Below are 15919 nucleotides of genomic sequence, written 5' to 3'. Positions count from 1 at the left end.
TCCTTGCTCTCTGCACTCCCTCTGCATTCTTCAGTCTGAAGAGGAATTCCAGCAGTACTAGGGACACTCCAGGCAGCCCCAGGAAACCGCTGTATCTCAAAGGCAGAAGCTTTAAAAGGTTTAAAGCAACGTCACACAGCAAGCAAGCACGCAAGCGACTTCAACGTTACCTAAAACAGAGTAAGTACTTCATTTATACAATGTTAAGTGCTGCACAGAAACCACTTAAGTCATCCATAACAGCACATTAAATTAAGCATTTGGTATGCTTGATTTGATGTATGATAGCATACAACTTGTGAAGTCTTTGTCTATTTCCTTAAGAGCTAAGTAGTTCTCTAAAAGAACAGGGAAAGGTTATATGACAAGTGGATTTAGCTTGTCAGAAAAAAAACAAAATACAAAAAAACCCCCACAAAAACCAAACCACACCCCACATAATCTGTATCTATGAAGTCACTACTCCTTGTTACTAGACAGCAGGGTTTGCATTAATGCCATCAGCACAGGTATGAGGAGCCAAAGAAAAAGCAGCCCAGCTTTTGATAGCAAAATGCTTTGGCAAGGATAAGGCTATGACATTAGGAAGACTCTCGTGAAAAGCAGAAGATGCTGTCCTGAGCTCACACATGCTTTAGGAAGGTTTCCCATATGTGGAACAAAACCATATGTAATCAGTCTCATCAGTACACAACATCCTGAATACACACGCAGGCAAGTACATATGTAGCCAGGTGCTTCCATTCTGGTTCCAGTCTTTGCTAAATGTCTACAACAGACAGAGGGACAAAAGCTAGATCACGGTTTCTTTTTATTTTAAGATGTCACTATTAACACACATTAGTCAAGCTATCCTAAGTAATCCCCTAGACACCTAGGGAATCTAAGATCCTCTAAGACTTTATTAGCTCAAGAGACCACCATTAAAAGCTTTGACTTTAGTGTTTATGTAAAAAGTCTACCAAGCCTGACATTCTGCTTTCACCCTGTCAGACTGATGTGCGCTTTAGTGACAATATCCATTTACAAATCAATAATACATCATACATCATCCCCAGCTTTACCTCTGGAAAGTGCTAAATGGAGTCAATGAACCATCTATTTACAATTTCAAATCCTAATATATTTACAATAGAAACCAAAGTATTTAAAACCATTAAATATAGTGTTTAACTCTGCTATATTAGTTTACATGAACACAGCTTACCTCTGGCATCATATTTCCTGATAATATTTCTGCCAGTAATTTAAGATTTTTAAAAAAATTGCTATTCCTGGAGGGAAAAAATAAAAGCTTAAAAACCAACCCAAAACCTCCAGGCATTTCAGAGCCCTGAGGAATTACCCACCCTACACAGTCTTCAGGTAGAAGTACTGCAGTGTTCGAGAGACTTCCAAACTCCAGGCAAGCCTTTAAAACCTAATGCATATGTAAAACTTTAAGAGTCAGTAATCCATTGAACAGGTTTACTGGAGTCACTGCTACCATTCAGCTTTTACTAATCCGTAGTCAAGAAGGAAACCGCTGCTTTGCCGTTTCTCCCTCCATTACATTCCCTCCACCCACAGAAAGTGTTTTGTGCACCACAGTCCAGAAGAGCTAAGTAGGCATCGTCTTCTCTTCTTTGCTGAAAGGCTGAACTGAGCCAGGCTTTACCCATGACAGGCCAGAAACATGCATGCTTTTGCAGTGCTGCTCTTCTGGCTTCTTCTAGGCAGAAGAGAGTTAAAGTCAGAATTGTTAGACACCCCAGACGCTCTTAAGTCCCTCCCCATCCATTATACCATCCATTTACAAGCATAGAAGAGGCTAGCATCATTTCCTCTCCTCAAAGAGGAATGGTGAAATGGCTACTAGTTTAATTTTTGTGAATGTGTGTGGCATCCGTAGAATAACCCTGACATTACAGGAGAGTTTGAACGACTTAGTTCATGTACTGCTACTCCATCACACCATAAAGATTAAAAGATAATCTTTGAATAGTGCCTTTTGCTTGAAGGCCATGGCCCAGCACCACTGACCACACTGTTGTTTGCCAAATTTCTTGGTTCTGCAGAAAGAAGTGTCAAACCAAATCAAAGCATTTCTGCCGTTAGCCTGACGACATAACTGTAGCACACTACTTTGCTGTGCTGGGCACACCATGGAGGAGCACTCCACCCCAGTGAAGGCTTCTGAATGCACATTAACATACCAAAGTAGCAACTGATACCATTGCTATAGACCATGGAGTTTCTTAATGCTTTCCAAGGACGGTCCTTCCCTTCCCTGAGCATTTATCACAGTTAAATGCTTGAACTGTAACTATTTCTACCCAACACAATGCAACAAACATTTGAGACTGACTTGCAATTTAGAAGAAGAAAAAAAAAACAAAAAAGCTTCACGTTGAGGGAGAAAGGTGCAACTTAAAGTAGTTTAAGAAGATCAGTAAATTAGCTACCTACTCCAGCAGGTCAAAGAAACAGAGCAGCTCGCAGGTTTTTTGCAAAACAGGAACTAGCCCTGCCTCCACACTGCTACAGGCTCAGCAGATCACCTGTATGCCAACTACTTCAAACCTGGAATGACACATGAAGTTCTAGAAAGGGATAATTATGTGAGTAGACTTTGTCATATGATGGGAAGCCACTGACAAAGTAAATTAAGTCAGCAAGAAAACTGAACCTGCGCTTCTGTCCCTCCCCATGTTTTGTGTAGAAGTTAGCACTGCGTGACAGAATTGCCACAACACATCAGACAACAGGGATCGGTTGGGCTTGAGCCTGGCAGAGTGGCGCCTGCCTATCACGTGCTGAGCACAGGACATTATCTAGCAAACGCCATGTGCTCAGCAGGGAACTGAGACAGTCTCAGCAGGGAACTGGGACATCACAGCCTTTCCTGGGCTACAGTTCCAGAATGGGCTAGTTGTTTCCCAAGGCCTAGGAATTACACGGGTAATGAACAAGGACCCGGGACTGCAGAAGAAAGGAAAGACAAGATACGTGATTAGGGAACTTCCTTTTACAGGGAAGGAAAAGAATGTTCTCAGCTACACTGACATTTTGAAACAAATCTCCTAAGGCACAGAAGTTTGGCCATTCCTGGTACCAACAGAATACTTGAGCGACTGAAGTACCATACATGCAATAGTTACTGAAGATGTTAGTTTTCACTTAAAAAGAAATTAACAGACATCTCCAAAGAAAAAAGATGAAAGAAAAGTCATCACTGGCATTACGTTTGCTATCAGTCTCTCAGACAACACCATATCGCTTCCATTTCAAGCACCTCAACCTGTTCTTTCTCATCTGGTCTTTGATTTAAAGGATAAGAAAGAAGGAGGTGGAGAATGAAGGAGAAGTGGGGGTGGGAAGAAAGAGTCAAAAGTATTTTTTAAGTTTTCATAAGAACATCAAGAAGTTATAATCTAATCAAAATGTCTCCCTGTGTGTTCTAAGGCTGGAGAAAGGCCACCTCACCTCAAGCCCGGCTGTGACTCTGGCAGTTGGGAACATTGCTACACTGAGCTTACAGGCAGCATATTGTATTAAGACCAATCTAAAAATCTCATTCCTGCCAAAAGACATGCAAGAACATGAGTTAAAGCTTGCAGTGAGGAAGACTGAAGTTTGGACTGACAAAAAAAAATTCCTTTTTTTTTTTTAATTACATAAAAAGCAGCAAGTCACAGCACACTGATAGTGCAAGGAGCCCCAGTCATTACCTAATACACTCAGAGTGCCTTGCCAGATCAGCAAAGATACCAGCCACCATTTCAGAATTCCTGGGCACTGCAAGTGGATTGACTTGTCACGCCACTCAGCGCAGACCCAGAATTCCTGTGTGCCAGCTCTGGTCAAGTGCAAGGAAATAGTCAAAAAAACCAAAAAACCCAAGCACCCCCTACCCCAAACCCAAAGGTGTTACTCATGTGAAAGTTATATGAACCAACACATTCTTGCTATATCAGTAGGAGTGCTTTGTGACAGAAGTAACTCTAAGCACCGTTTGATTAGCTGATGTTGTCTTATTAGAAATCAGCAGCATTAGCAACGTGAGCAACGTACTCTGCTTGTGCTGCTTCAAAAGGTTTGGAATGAGAAGAACACCCCAAAGCTTTGTTCAGTAATGAAAGATCTCTCAATAGAAGAGAACAAAAGTTGGGGACTGTGAGGTTATGCAGAAGTGGTAACTACCATGACAAGTGCAGGACAAGCTAATAGGCAGTCAGCAGATCTCTTCTTTTCCCTCCTTCCCTCCCTTAAAAAAAAAAAAAGTCTGCCAAGTGTGCCAACAACTGTTCTAACAAAGCTGTCTAGCTGGCTAAATGATTAATTGCTTAACACACTGAAGTTAGAGCAGTGACATAACTGCTTAATTAGGAGACCAAAACAGTTTCAGCATGCCTGCTGATCCAGAAGGGGAGTAGAATAAGGTCTGTCTAGTACATATTAATCACAAAGAGACAGAGAACCTTTCTTTCCTTATCAGGCAACAAACCCTTACTGTAGTGAGGATCTGGACTTTGCCCATACCTTCTGAGTCAACATCTTCTCTCTAGCTTCATCATGTATAGCTGGATTCCATGGAGAAAAACTATGGAGAAAGTGTAGTTATCCCTTAACTTTGCATTTTTGCAAACGGCAGCATAGACAGAGCAGAAAGCAGCAATTTTCCTTGGTTTAGTTTGTTGAATTTCAAGTAAACTACAAGTCTGAGTTTTCAGAGTTAAAACATAGAGATAAGAACTAAATTCAAATCGTCATGGATCTTTTCAACAAGAAACATTTAGGTTTTCATTTTTGTTTGCAATGAGAGCTGGCAATTCAGCAGGTGCTACATGAAATGCAACTCACATTCACTACGGAGCTGACTGTGCCATCCCCCAGGCAATGAAGCTTAAAAGCATTTAAAATGTACAACTGAAGCTACAGTCATGAAAATTGAGTTCAGGAAAGCCCGAATGCAATATTTACTCCACGAGTATCACTACTTGAGGCAGGTGGGGTGTTTGGGGCACTTTTTTGTTTGTTTTGGGGCTTTTTTGATATTTTTTTTTTAAATCTTGGTTGCTTAGTGAAAAACAGTAAACACAAGTGTGATTATATTTAAGATTCTCTCAACATTAAAACGAAAGGAAATGAGGGTAGGAATATTCAAAGTATTGCTATAAATGTAAGAAAAAGCAGGTCAGTCAACTTGGCAGAAAAAGGCTTCAAATCAACAACTATACCAAAACTGTTTCTCAAAACATTAGGACATGATAAATTTGCTCATGGTACTTACATGATTGCATAGGGATCCTCTATTTTGGGCTGATCAAATAAATGACTGCTGCATAGTTTGACACTGTCCACCACTTTACTTTTGAACAGCTGAATATCTTTTTCATACCTGCAAGAGAGAAATAAGTAATGTTAAGTAATTGTAAGGAGGCACAGGTTTGCTCTAGAAGCACAGACAGACTTGGCAAAGCCTCAAGTTTAGTTCCTAGTGCAACCAGCTCTGGAGGCAGAGACCATGAACTGATAAACAACTTTACAAATCTCTTGTTTCTGCAAGTCTATGCAAAAATCTGTTACGAGACCATGTCTATACGCATGGAAGATACTTACAGCACTGCAGCCTCAGGGTTCAGAGGACTAGTTGTATCAATCTTGTAGAAGACTCTGCGAGCATACATTAATACTTGCCATATGTGATTATGATTTCGCCTAAAAAGAATAAAGCACAATGAAGAAAGGAACAAACTTCTTTCAAATTATACATCAATATGTTACCACTAACCTCCATTTTGCAAATGCTCTTTTCACATCCAGTTCACCAGATAAAGGATCCACTAGTGGATGGAAGACAGGCAGATCAAAAACCAAGCGCTGCATTAGAAAAAAGAAATTCATTATGACAACTTCAATCCTGGTGTTAAAACCACTGAGTGAAGGTCAGTCAGATGTTGCTTACAAATACTAATTAATTGTTACTGTACTAAAAGAAAGCAATCTGAAATGATTTATGCCAGCTGTGAAACTGTAACCCAACACACCCACATTACATGCAGGGTCTTGTCCTCTCTCACGTGCTTATCACCAAATCAGGAAACTAATCCAGCTAACTGCACAAGCACTAGTGCCAACACAGGTAAGAATATCAGATAAGATCAGATTAAAGGAGTTTTTCTGGTTTAGCTATTTGCGACTGAAAGCTTTTTACATACTTGAGCTACAATCAATACTTTTTTTATCCTACTCATTTTTAAGTGAACTGTGCAGTGACACCATACTGTCTTCAGTTCTGTATAGCTAATTTCCTCTGGTGTTTATGCATTCTTCCAAAAGAAAACTTGGTTTCAATCAGAAGCCCTACGCTCGCAAAAGAATGACGGCTGTACGAGAGATACCGAAGCCTAACCTTTGTAAGAAACTGTTTCCTACTATATCTGTCCTTCTAAAGACGATAGCTTTACACAAAACTTGACACCAAGCAGACAGCTTCCTGACACAGCAACTTGTCCTCAGCTACAGCAGTTACATAGACCCATCCCCCAATCTTCCTCTTAAAGACATTTGGCCAAGTGGACTGGCTGCTCTGCCCTGAGAGTCAGACTGCCACAAGATTATTTTCTTATTATTTTTATTTTTTAATTGATGTAATAATTTGGATACTTTTCCCTAAAGAGAAAAACAAAAAGCAGAGATGGAAGGTAACACCATACTATCTATCTCCCTCTCCCTCTGTTTCACCAACTTTCTCCTCAAACTCTTTTAGTTATTTCTAAAAGAGTATTTCTTTTAGTATTTCTACGTAATTCAGAAGAGAGACGTGCAAGAAATCCTGCAGTACTACAGCAAGCCCAGCACAGGTGCCTGGATTTTATGTTCCACTATATTGCTACTCAGAATTTGGATACTTCTTTATAAGTGTTTGAATGTTAACTTCCTTGCCAAGGAAGTAGCAGATCAAGAGCTGAGGTAAAAAACTGTCTGATTACTTAATACTCTAATGCGTTTAACCTCATGAAATTCACTCTACACCAGCCTCAGTATTCAGAGTAACGTGATTCTTCCACAGATGCTAGGAAATATGTACAAGACATCGCAAACGAGCCCAGCCAATTGAACAAAACTAGTTTAAGGAAACGAGAAGCTACGTTAGCTTTAACAAAAAGTCATACTTAAAACACCAGAAAACAATAAAAATCCAAGACACACACAACCACTTACCGGGCAGTCTCCATCTGGGTAATTATCAGGAATATAGACAGTAAATTTAAACACACCGTCCTGGTACAGCCCATGTCTTATGAATATTACACCAAACCACACTGCAAGTGAGAAAGTTTGCTTGAGTGAAAGAATTTAAGAAAAAAATAACATATATATGAAAAAATAAAAGTTAAGTTTAAACTTACTTAATGCTGATCGGTAAGACGGCTGCACATAGACACCTGGCAATTTCTGCTTTACAACCAAGGTACTGCAATTAAAATCAGTATTTAGAACAGCTCCACAACCACACTACACCTACAGCAAGTTGACAACAATGAACTCAAAATGTATTGCCAATAGCTTAACAAGGGACTTCTTCGCAAACTTACAATCAGTTCCCAAGGGCAGATTCCCCACAGAAGGAGGCGGCAGAAAACTAGTGAAACCAAATTCTTTCACTCTTGCTCTTCCTACCCCTCCACTTAAAGAGTTACTAATGGGAAACATTATTTCTCCAGATAAAACTGTAAACAGGAAAGCAGAATGCATTTAATGCAAGTCAGTACTGAAATTTCCACTTTTCTACCAAATCCCCAGTTTCAAAGTAAAGAAGGAAAAAAAAGAAATGCAATTAAGTCATTCTGAATGCAGACTTGCAGTCAATTGTGGTTAATTCTGAAATGTGACCAAAGCTTTAACTTCAATTTTAAACAAGTAGTTTTTCAGTTTTAGATAAAACTATGCTGCAGATCAAACTGAAATTACAGTGGCAACTGACAAAACAAAGTAGCAGAGAATAAAAAAAGACAGGCAAGAAGCAGGGTATCTTAGAAAGCTGAACCGAGTGATTCGAGGCATCTCATTAACAGGATGGACCAAGTCATTTTCCCAACTTGCACTTATTTGCTATCTCACTTCTTGAGATGATAATCCAGCCATCACCTTCAGTCATCAATGATCAGTGCATTATGAAAAGAGTTTCTATCTCTCCCTTTGCCTTTTAGGAAAGTCCATTTGATAATCAACCGTACTAGCAGGGCAAAATGTGCTATTTTTACTGTTTTTTAAATCAACAAACAGAAGAAGTTGCTAGCAGCTGTAGTTGTACAGTATGCAGATTCTACTGAACACTATAAATGATAAACCGAATTATTCACTTCATAGGTTTTCCAGTTACTTGGCATATAGGCCCAGTAAACTGAACTCCTCATGCGTACACAAATAAACAATAATATTAAAGCAAAACATTAACATAGTTCTCCGCTTATGATTTCCATAATTTTCATTATTATTTCCCTAATAATGTACTTGTTAAGCAAGAGGAGTTCACATTATGATACCAATATGTTTTTGCATGTTGCAGAAGAAAAACAAATTTCCTGAACTAAGAAGTCAGGGTCAATTCCCTGAAAAAAAAAAAAAAAAAAGTTTTGAGAGGTCTCACTTTCAATTTAATGGTTAAATGCAAGAACTGAGAGTCAGTGTTGCATAAGGACTCCAGGGATTTCATTCCAAAGGGCTCTACATACTTGAGAATCCAGTACGTCTATTACAGAGGAAGTCCCTTCAGCTTTGTAGCAGAGAATAGTTTATGTAACTTTATATAACGAGTAAGTTTTGCAGACAAATAAGAGATTTGTATGCTCCCACAGTACCCTACAAATCACTAGATTGGATCAAACGCAACTGATCCAAGGAAACCTATTTAAATCACACTAACTCCTCCCTCATAAATTTCATGTTAAATATCACTAAAAGACAGGAAAGAATATAGTCTTCCTAATATCCATTTAATAAGCCATATCAGGTGGTGTTCAAGCGTTCCATGTAACAACCGAAGGAAGCTCCCACATCCTAAACTCCATTAGACAGTCCCATACATTCACAACCATATTCCCACTAGACATTTACTTCCTTCTATTTTAATATTTGGTTCAAAAATTTGGTATTTCTGATGAAAAAGCTATTAGGGCCACTGGTCAGGATGCCTAAACCCAAAATGTGTTTACTTGAAGACTGAAAAATACATGAATTCAGAGAACCACACCTAAACACACCCTCATCTCATTCTCCTCTTCCCTGCTACCTCAAGAGATAAAGACTGCTGCTCTAGAAAAAGAATTTTGTGAGACTTAAGTTTGACTGCCTTCTTCAAGGACTAAGGCAAAGGCACCATGCAAGAATTAGATCTCTGTGCATTTTTTCTTCCCATTGAAGCATAAGCCCAGTCACCTAAAAAAGAAAAAAAAAGTGAAAACCTACAATTCTGCAAGGAGGGAATACTCCAGATAAAAAGGCCCATAAGAAGCATGTGTTCCATTTGTCGACTGGGACGACGTGGCAGGGGAAGCAGGTTTTGTTATTGGCACAGCATTCTTTGGAATAGAAGGCAACTGTTTCTTTGTAGAGGCTCGTAGAGGACTGGTTCGCAGCTCTCCACTCACAGTTTTCTCGTCAGCGTCAGGTCTCTGTTAGATTAAAAGAGAGCTATGACATTACAGGTCATATTTCATAAGCATTTAACATATGAACATATTTTAACATAGGTTTAATCCCAAACTTGGTAATTAGAAGTTTGGCCAATGAAACAAACATATCTTGGGTTTTGGTGTTCTATTGCTTGTGGGTAGGGGGGTGGTGTCTTTTTGGGGCTTGTTTTTAAATAGACTTTTATTCAATCAAACCTAGCCTACAAGTACAGAAGTAATCAATGATGGATAGGAAATCTGCAGATTAGGACAAATGCTTAAGGAGGCTTACATTCATTTAGAAACTGGAACCAGATAGTATATAACATCAGCTTAGAAGTCAATCTATTTCTAGCACACAGTGCACCACGATAAATCATTTCCACTGACAAGCATCCTTGTGTTCTAGACTTCAAAGAGTCTTTAAAACTAGTGTAGTAAAGCTGAGATGAAACAAGAACTTTCTACAGAAAACTTCACGTATTTCACTTCCTGCCTGTGCTTAAGACACCAACATCCCACTTGGAACTGATCATATAGTGCATTCCCACTGTGGGGGAATCACTGTTTAGCAGTGACATCAAGCCCAGTTTAAACAGTTTTGCTATAGTAACCTTTTTATGCCTATGCTGTATTTTATTAAAAAAGAAAAAAAAACAAAACAAAAAAGCTTTTCTACTTAATTGGTCACTGCTACATCGTATACAGACCTCAAAATCATTCTGTAGACTGCCAAGACAAATCTGCAGGCTACACACTTGTGATTAGGCTCGTTGTGGTGAAACTAAAGACATGACTTAGTCTATACTGTTTCGAAGCGCTTGAGACTTGGATCAGTAACAATACGTATGTCACAAGCGTCATCAACAAAGTTACATACTTTGCCCTGGCACTGAACACCTGAGAAGGGATTAACCTGAGAACTATCATGCTTTTATACACACAATACAGAGTAGCAATAGCATTATGGAGGTGCAGTTTTGTCAACACTGACTGCACATGCAATACCTGGCTAAGTTCTACATATGACATTAAACAAATGTCCTAAGAAACAAGTGCTTCAACCATTTGAACAAGTTTGTTCCGTCTTTCCTACTCAAAGATGCTTCAGATAAGAAAAGTAAACAAATTCTGGGGCAGACTCCATCCACAGGCACATTCCAGCTAATGCAGCTCAAAGCTAGTTTACACTTTCATTGAAGATTATCACAATCCTCGTCATAAAACACACACTCCAACTGCATTTGTAGATTGTTTGATGGTCTTTTCCAGAACTGCTACCACCCCTCAATGCACGTTAAGACCTTATGGCATCCGTTCATTAAATATCTACCTTGCGCACAGAACTTGTAGACATGCTCCAGAAAGGGTTCATAACGCGTATTCCAAACAAAGGATGCAGCTTTTCAGTGTCTTCAGAGTGTCCTTGGGCCTCTCTGGTTTACACCCTAAAAATAGATAGAATGAATATGCATTCTAACAGATAAACAAGACTTAATATACAAACAGGATTCAGATCCAATTCTGAACTTACAAAAATATAAAGCTGACTGCAGAAGAAAAATTCTTGTAGTTAAGACTGACAATAGCCAAAATTGCCAAAATTCTATTACATATCAGACACCAGCACAATAATATAGTTGTCTATGAAACAATTTTTGTGCATGAATCCCTGCCTTCTTTCTGCTAGAAAGTAAGTTCTGTATTCTACGCTTTGTCTTGCCAACTGGAAAAAAGAGACCATCTATTGGCTCAGCACAGGCAAAAAAGATCCTCTACACATGCAAATATTAAAAAGTTATCACTTCATCATTTCAGACCAGCACGAGCCAGTACTAGAATGGCTTACTCTGTAGCATGGTTAAGTGATGCCCCTCGCATACAGTGCGGACTTTGCACGTTTCTGAAACACTCCAAGTTTGAACAAATCTCTGCCATTCCCAGTAAAAGAGATGATCCTCCCATTGAGTTTGCATCATCTATGTGTCATTTTGTTTTCGTCTGCTTTGGAACACCACCAGGAATAGACAAAGCCACAGAACACAGAAGTTTTTCTGTAGCTTATTTAATGATTTCATTATGAGCACTAAGGCTTAGTGCTCTTTAGATCAGCAGTTCAATAACAAAGACTTCAGCATTATTTAGAGTTTCAGTGTGTCATCTACTGTGTATGTCCTTGTTTTTCTCTCACTCTCTTTTTTTTTTTTTTTTAAAGTCTTGCTATTGTTTACACAAGAACTCTTATCCACAACTCTCTTGTCTAGCATAGCCTATTTCTGCTCTCTTCCCCCCCCCCCGGCCCAGTTGTCCTAGTTTCCCTTTCCATACCCACCTCCCCATTTCTGGCTATCTTAACTAAGGTTTCAAGGGAATTCACTTTACTCAATTTCTTTAATAGAAAGTTGTACAACATTGACCAAGGCAATTCATAGGATGTAAGAGAAACAAGAGAAAATGGCACAGGCTTCTATTGTGGTCAACACTAAGTTTTTCTCCAGTAACGAGGCACCACCTGATCACCCACTGCTTTGGTTAGTTTATACACTAAACGGTAATATTATGATCAAAAATCTTCCTAAAAGGAAAAGAAATGCTCACATTGTTAAAAGAAAAAAAAAATAAGCCAGAGGATTTATCCAAAGAAAGCTTAGCAACAGTAAATTTTTAAAAGCAACCTTGATATCAAATCACAGGTATCCTTCCAGACTGTATAGCAGCCAAGCATTCAAAAAATGCAAGCACCATGCAGAAAAGTAATGAAAATTAATTAATTTCCCCACCCCAAAATCATCTCAAACATTCCGGTACACATGATTCCTCCAGATATTTTTCCTCTTCAGCAGCCAAAGAGTCTCACATCATTCTGAGCCACTGAAAACAGAAAGTCAAAGCACGGTTACTGTGCTGCGGCATGCCCTGTGATAGCAGGGAGAAGATGTTTTCACTTTTCCCTATCTCCTGTCTGGAAAGCAGAGCCATGCCAGACGGCTATGCCATCGGCCTCTTCTCTTCCATGAAACTCAGCCAGACTAAGGAAGACAGGAAGACGCTTGGCGAGGAAGGTACAAGACATTTCCTCAGGAAACTTCAGTATAACCAGAGGGTGGAGGAACTGACGCACAAAGAGAGCACCTGAGTGCTATGGCTTTGACAACAGAGAAAAGTGCTGGAAGCTGAGGTACAGGTTGGAAGACAATTAGCTGGAATCTGGAATAATTATGGGGTTTGGGTGGAACTTTTTCCTTGGTTTGTTTGGTTTGGGCTGGTGTTTTTTAAGACTAAATAATATAAATTGCATTATTCCAGAACCAGAGATATGAGATGCAGGAGCTGAACAGGACAAAGAATGAGACACGTACGCAAAAAACAGCCTAACCTATTACCAGTGAAACAGGGAACCGATCTAGAAGCTTGATAACTGGCGCTAGATGGAGTTCAATCACTGACTCCACCTTTCAGAACCAAGCTCTGCATCTCAGTACACTTTAAGCTTTGTTGAAAAGCTTTTCATTAGAGAGACGCCTGTTTACAGGCTATTAAGAACAGTTTATATCTCCAAATAAAACATTATGTTACCTCTAGTTAAGCTACATAGATTCTCCTGCACAGAGATCTTTTATCCAGTTGCCTGCCAGTAGTAAGTGATATACGGTGTTGTCCTAAACTTATTAACAGACTTCTTGTCTCCAGTCTCAATCACCTGCTAAAATACTATTTATGATGGAAAACTAATAACCTCAGAGTACCAGCTTCCCAGAGGAGGGTCATTTAAAAAGCCTTTCAAGGTGTTTAAGAGTTTGTTTATTTCAAATCACTCACTCCCTTCCAGCTATGCTACATGGGAGTGGAGAATGATTTCAGTACAGGAAACGTACATGTGATTGCTTATGCTCTCCAGTACCTTCACCTCACAATTTACTACCCCACTTCAATCACAAGAATAATTAAAAAAAAAAAACAACAAAAAACCAAAAAAACCCAAGTAACAGCATATTTACATTAGAGCATTCTTCCTGCTTCTCACTACACAGACGGTCTGCAGCACATAAGGAGAGGCAAGTCCCAATGTCATTAAGCGGAATTTCTAGGCAGTTTAGTCATTCCATCTACTACAAGGTACCTACCATTATGGCAGCTTATAGTGCTATAACTACTGAAACCATCAGCTTCCCAAAAGAACCCAATACACTCAAAATCACCCTGTCTCCTTTCACAGTCATCATTCACAGTGCCTCAATTAAGAGGCGGCTTAGTAGTGTGCCACTCAGTAATACGTTCTACTAATTTCTACTACTTCAAGAATAGAAAGCAACAGCAACCCTACTAAGCAGTCCTCCTGACATGGGCTTTTTATAGCTATCTTTTTCGATAATGTTTTCCGTCTAGCACAACAACTGCAACTAAAAAAAGACACGACACAAACTTGTGAAGAAACATTATTTCAAATGCTGCTTCTTGGAAAGGCCTTCTAACTTCTATACAGCACCGCATTACTAAGGTCCTACCACACCTGGACCAAGAAAGCCACCTGCCACCAAGCATAACCTCATGTTGACGTTCACCAGCACTGAGGTACACATGACATCTGTCAGAGCAAGTGTAAACTCATGTAGTACTTTATCATCACTCTAAAATACTTCAAAAAACAAAAGTTATCACTAATGAAAACAAAAATTTTAAGTACTTTGCTTTTGCACCTTTTCCTTCTCTACGCCAGGTACTGTCATTAAAGATTACTTCTATTATTTTTACCTCCTGTCATATCACGTGTCATATTTTTCCCCCTATCATCAGCATTAGATTAAATATCACGCTAAACCAATTTGACAAAAACTTCACCTGCCTGGAACAGAGCACTTTTCTAAGTATTTTCTGGATACATAAACAATTCCTCAAGAAGCAAAAAATGGATAAACTTATAATATAAATATATATATATATGCTTTTATGCATTTTATCCCCTACCTAAAAAGGAAGGGAACCACTCCTACCCCTAAGAAACAACAGAGCTGATGAGGCAGAGCACTAGAGAAGAACAATACGTGTTGATCACGACACTATTACACCTTTGTCCAGCAACTCTGTCAGTTTACATCAGAACACATTCCTCCTCAGCACCCATACTCCTGATCTTCTTAGGACCCAAGGACTTCCCTACCCTACACCTGAACCCACTGCACAAGGCGGCAGCTGCCGAAGGAATGCTGGCAGCCAACAGCAACACTGGCCAGTCAAGCCTGTTTGCCAACTCTTCTTCCACCGACAGATCGCACCTTTCACACCGACACCTGCTGCTCTGCCTTCAGTCCCCTAACGCACCTCTTGTGAGGAGCCAGCTCTTGTACAAGAGCTGCCGGTTTAAGCACACAGGGGATGGCCTGCCGAGTTTCTCGGGATGGCTGGGCTTCCAGAGGGATCCGCCAGCTGGGGGGCCGGTGGGTCACAGCAGGGAAAACACATCAGTTCTGGGAATTCCCCAGACCCGAGCGGGGCACACCCTCCCCTGACATTCCCGGCAGCATTTCACGCCGAGGCCGCGGCAGTGCCCCGCCGTTCGGGAGGACGCGGAGAGAGGCCCGCCGGGCCCCCGCCCCAGGGCCCTCAGCGGCCGCGGGACGCCTCACGCAGGGGGCCGGCAGACGCTCCGCGCGGGGCGAGCGGGCGGGCGCCGCCCTAGCCCCTCCCGGCGACAGGTGAAGGCCCCGGCAGGGCGCTGGCTGACGACCCGCCGCCGCCGCCCCTCAGCGCGGCCGGGGCCCTCAGTCGCCCTCCCGCGCCGGCGGGCGCTTCCTCCCCGCGGGCACCGCGCCCGGGCAGGCGGGGCCGGGCCCGACGCTGTGGTGCCGCTGCCGCCCTCCCGCTCGCGCGTTCCCTCACCCGAACCGAAGCTCCCGCCGCTCCGCTGCACGCGCGGCCCAGGCCCCGCCGCCGCCGCTCCCCCTCTACCCCCGCCGCTGCCCCATTTAAAGCCCGCCCCTTGGCACCGCACATCCGGACCTGGCATTCCCCTCGGCCAATCGCCGTCCGTCCCTTCCGGGAGGGCTGACGCGGGGCGGGGCGGCGGGGACTAACACAGCCAATCACAGCCACCGCCCTCTCCGTGACGCAGGAAGGGCGACTCCTCTCCTGTCACAGCCGCGAAGGTTCCGCCCTGAGGCCGGGGATTGGTCTGAAGGCCTGTCCGTCTCGGGGCGGGCGGACCAATGGGGGGGGGGTGACGCACCTGTCACTCTCCCAGCAGGAAGAAGGCGCTGGGGCTG

The 15919-nt window shown here is 41.5% G+C and overlaps 1 protein-coding gene across 5 annotated transcripts; it reads right to left on the bottom strand.

Moving 5' to 3' along the window:
- Positions 1-793: 793 nt before the first annotated feature.
- Positions 794-15676, bottom strand: AKTIP (AKT interacting protein). Of its 5 annotated transcripts, none has more exons than XM_063334332.1 (11): positions 15537-15591; positions 12440-12530; positions 10993-11107; positions 9454-9659; positions 7395-7459; positions 7207-7307; positions 5774-5862; positions 5602-5700; positions 5273-5380; positions 4522-4582; positions 794-1711 (listed from the first exon to the last, which is right to left on the bottom strand). In XM_063334332.1, the coding sequence occupies exons 3-11, from the start codon at positions 11032-11034 to the stop codon at positions 1601-1603; spliced, it is 882 nt and encodes a 293-aa protein (XP_063190402.1). In that variant the 5' UTR covers positions 11035-11107; positions 12440-12530; positions 15537-15591; the 3' UTR covers positions 794-1600. The 5 variants fall into 5 exon arrangements, with proteins under 5 accessions (XP_063190402.1, XP_063190405.1, XP_063190404.1 ...); XM_063334335.1 differs by having other exon boundaries at positions 794-1708; positions 15537-15590; XM_063334334.1 differs by lacking the exons at positions 12440-12530; positions 15537-15591 and adding an exon at positions 15657-15676.
- Between the last annotated feature and the right edge of the window lie 243 nt (positions 15677-15919).

Source organism: Chroicocephalus ridibundus, chromosome 4 (genome assembly GCF_963924245.1).
Source record: "Chroicocephalus ridibundus chromosome 4, bChrRid1.1, whole genome shotgun sequence".
Taxonomy (NCBI): domain Eukaryota; kingdom Metazoa; phylum Chordata; class Aves; order Charadriiformes; family Laridae; genus Chroicocephalus; species Chroicocephalus ridibundus.
Note: the sequence above shows the minus strand (reverse complement) of the source record. Positions and strands in the feature narration are given on the sequence as shown.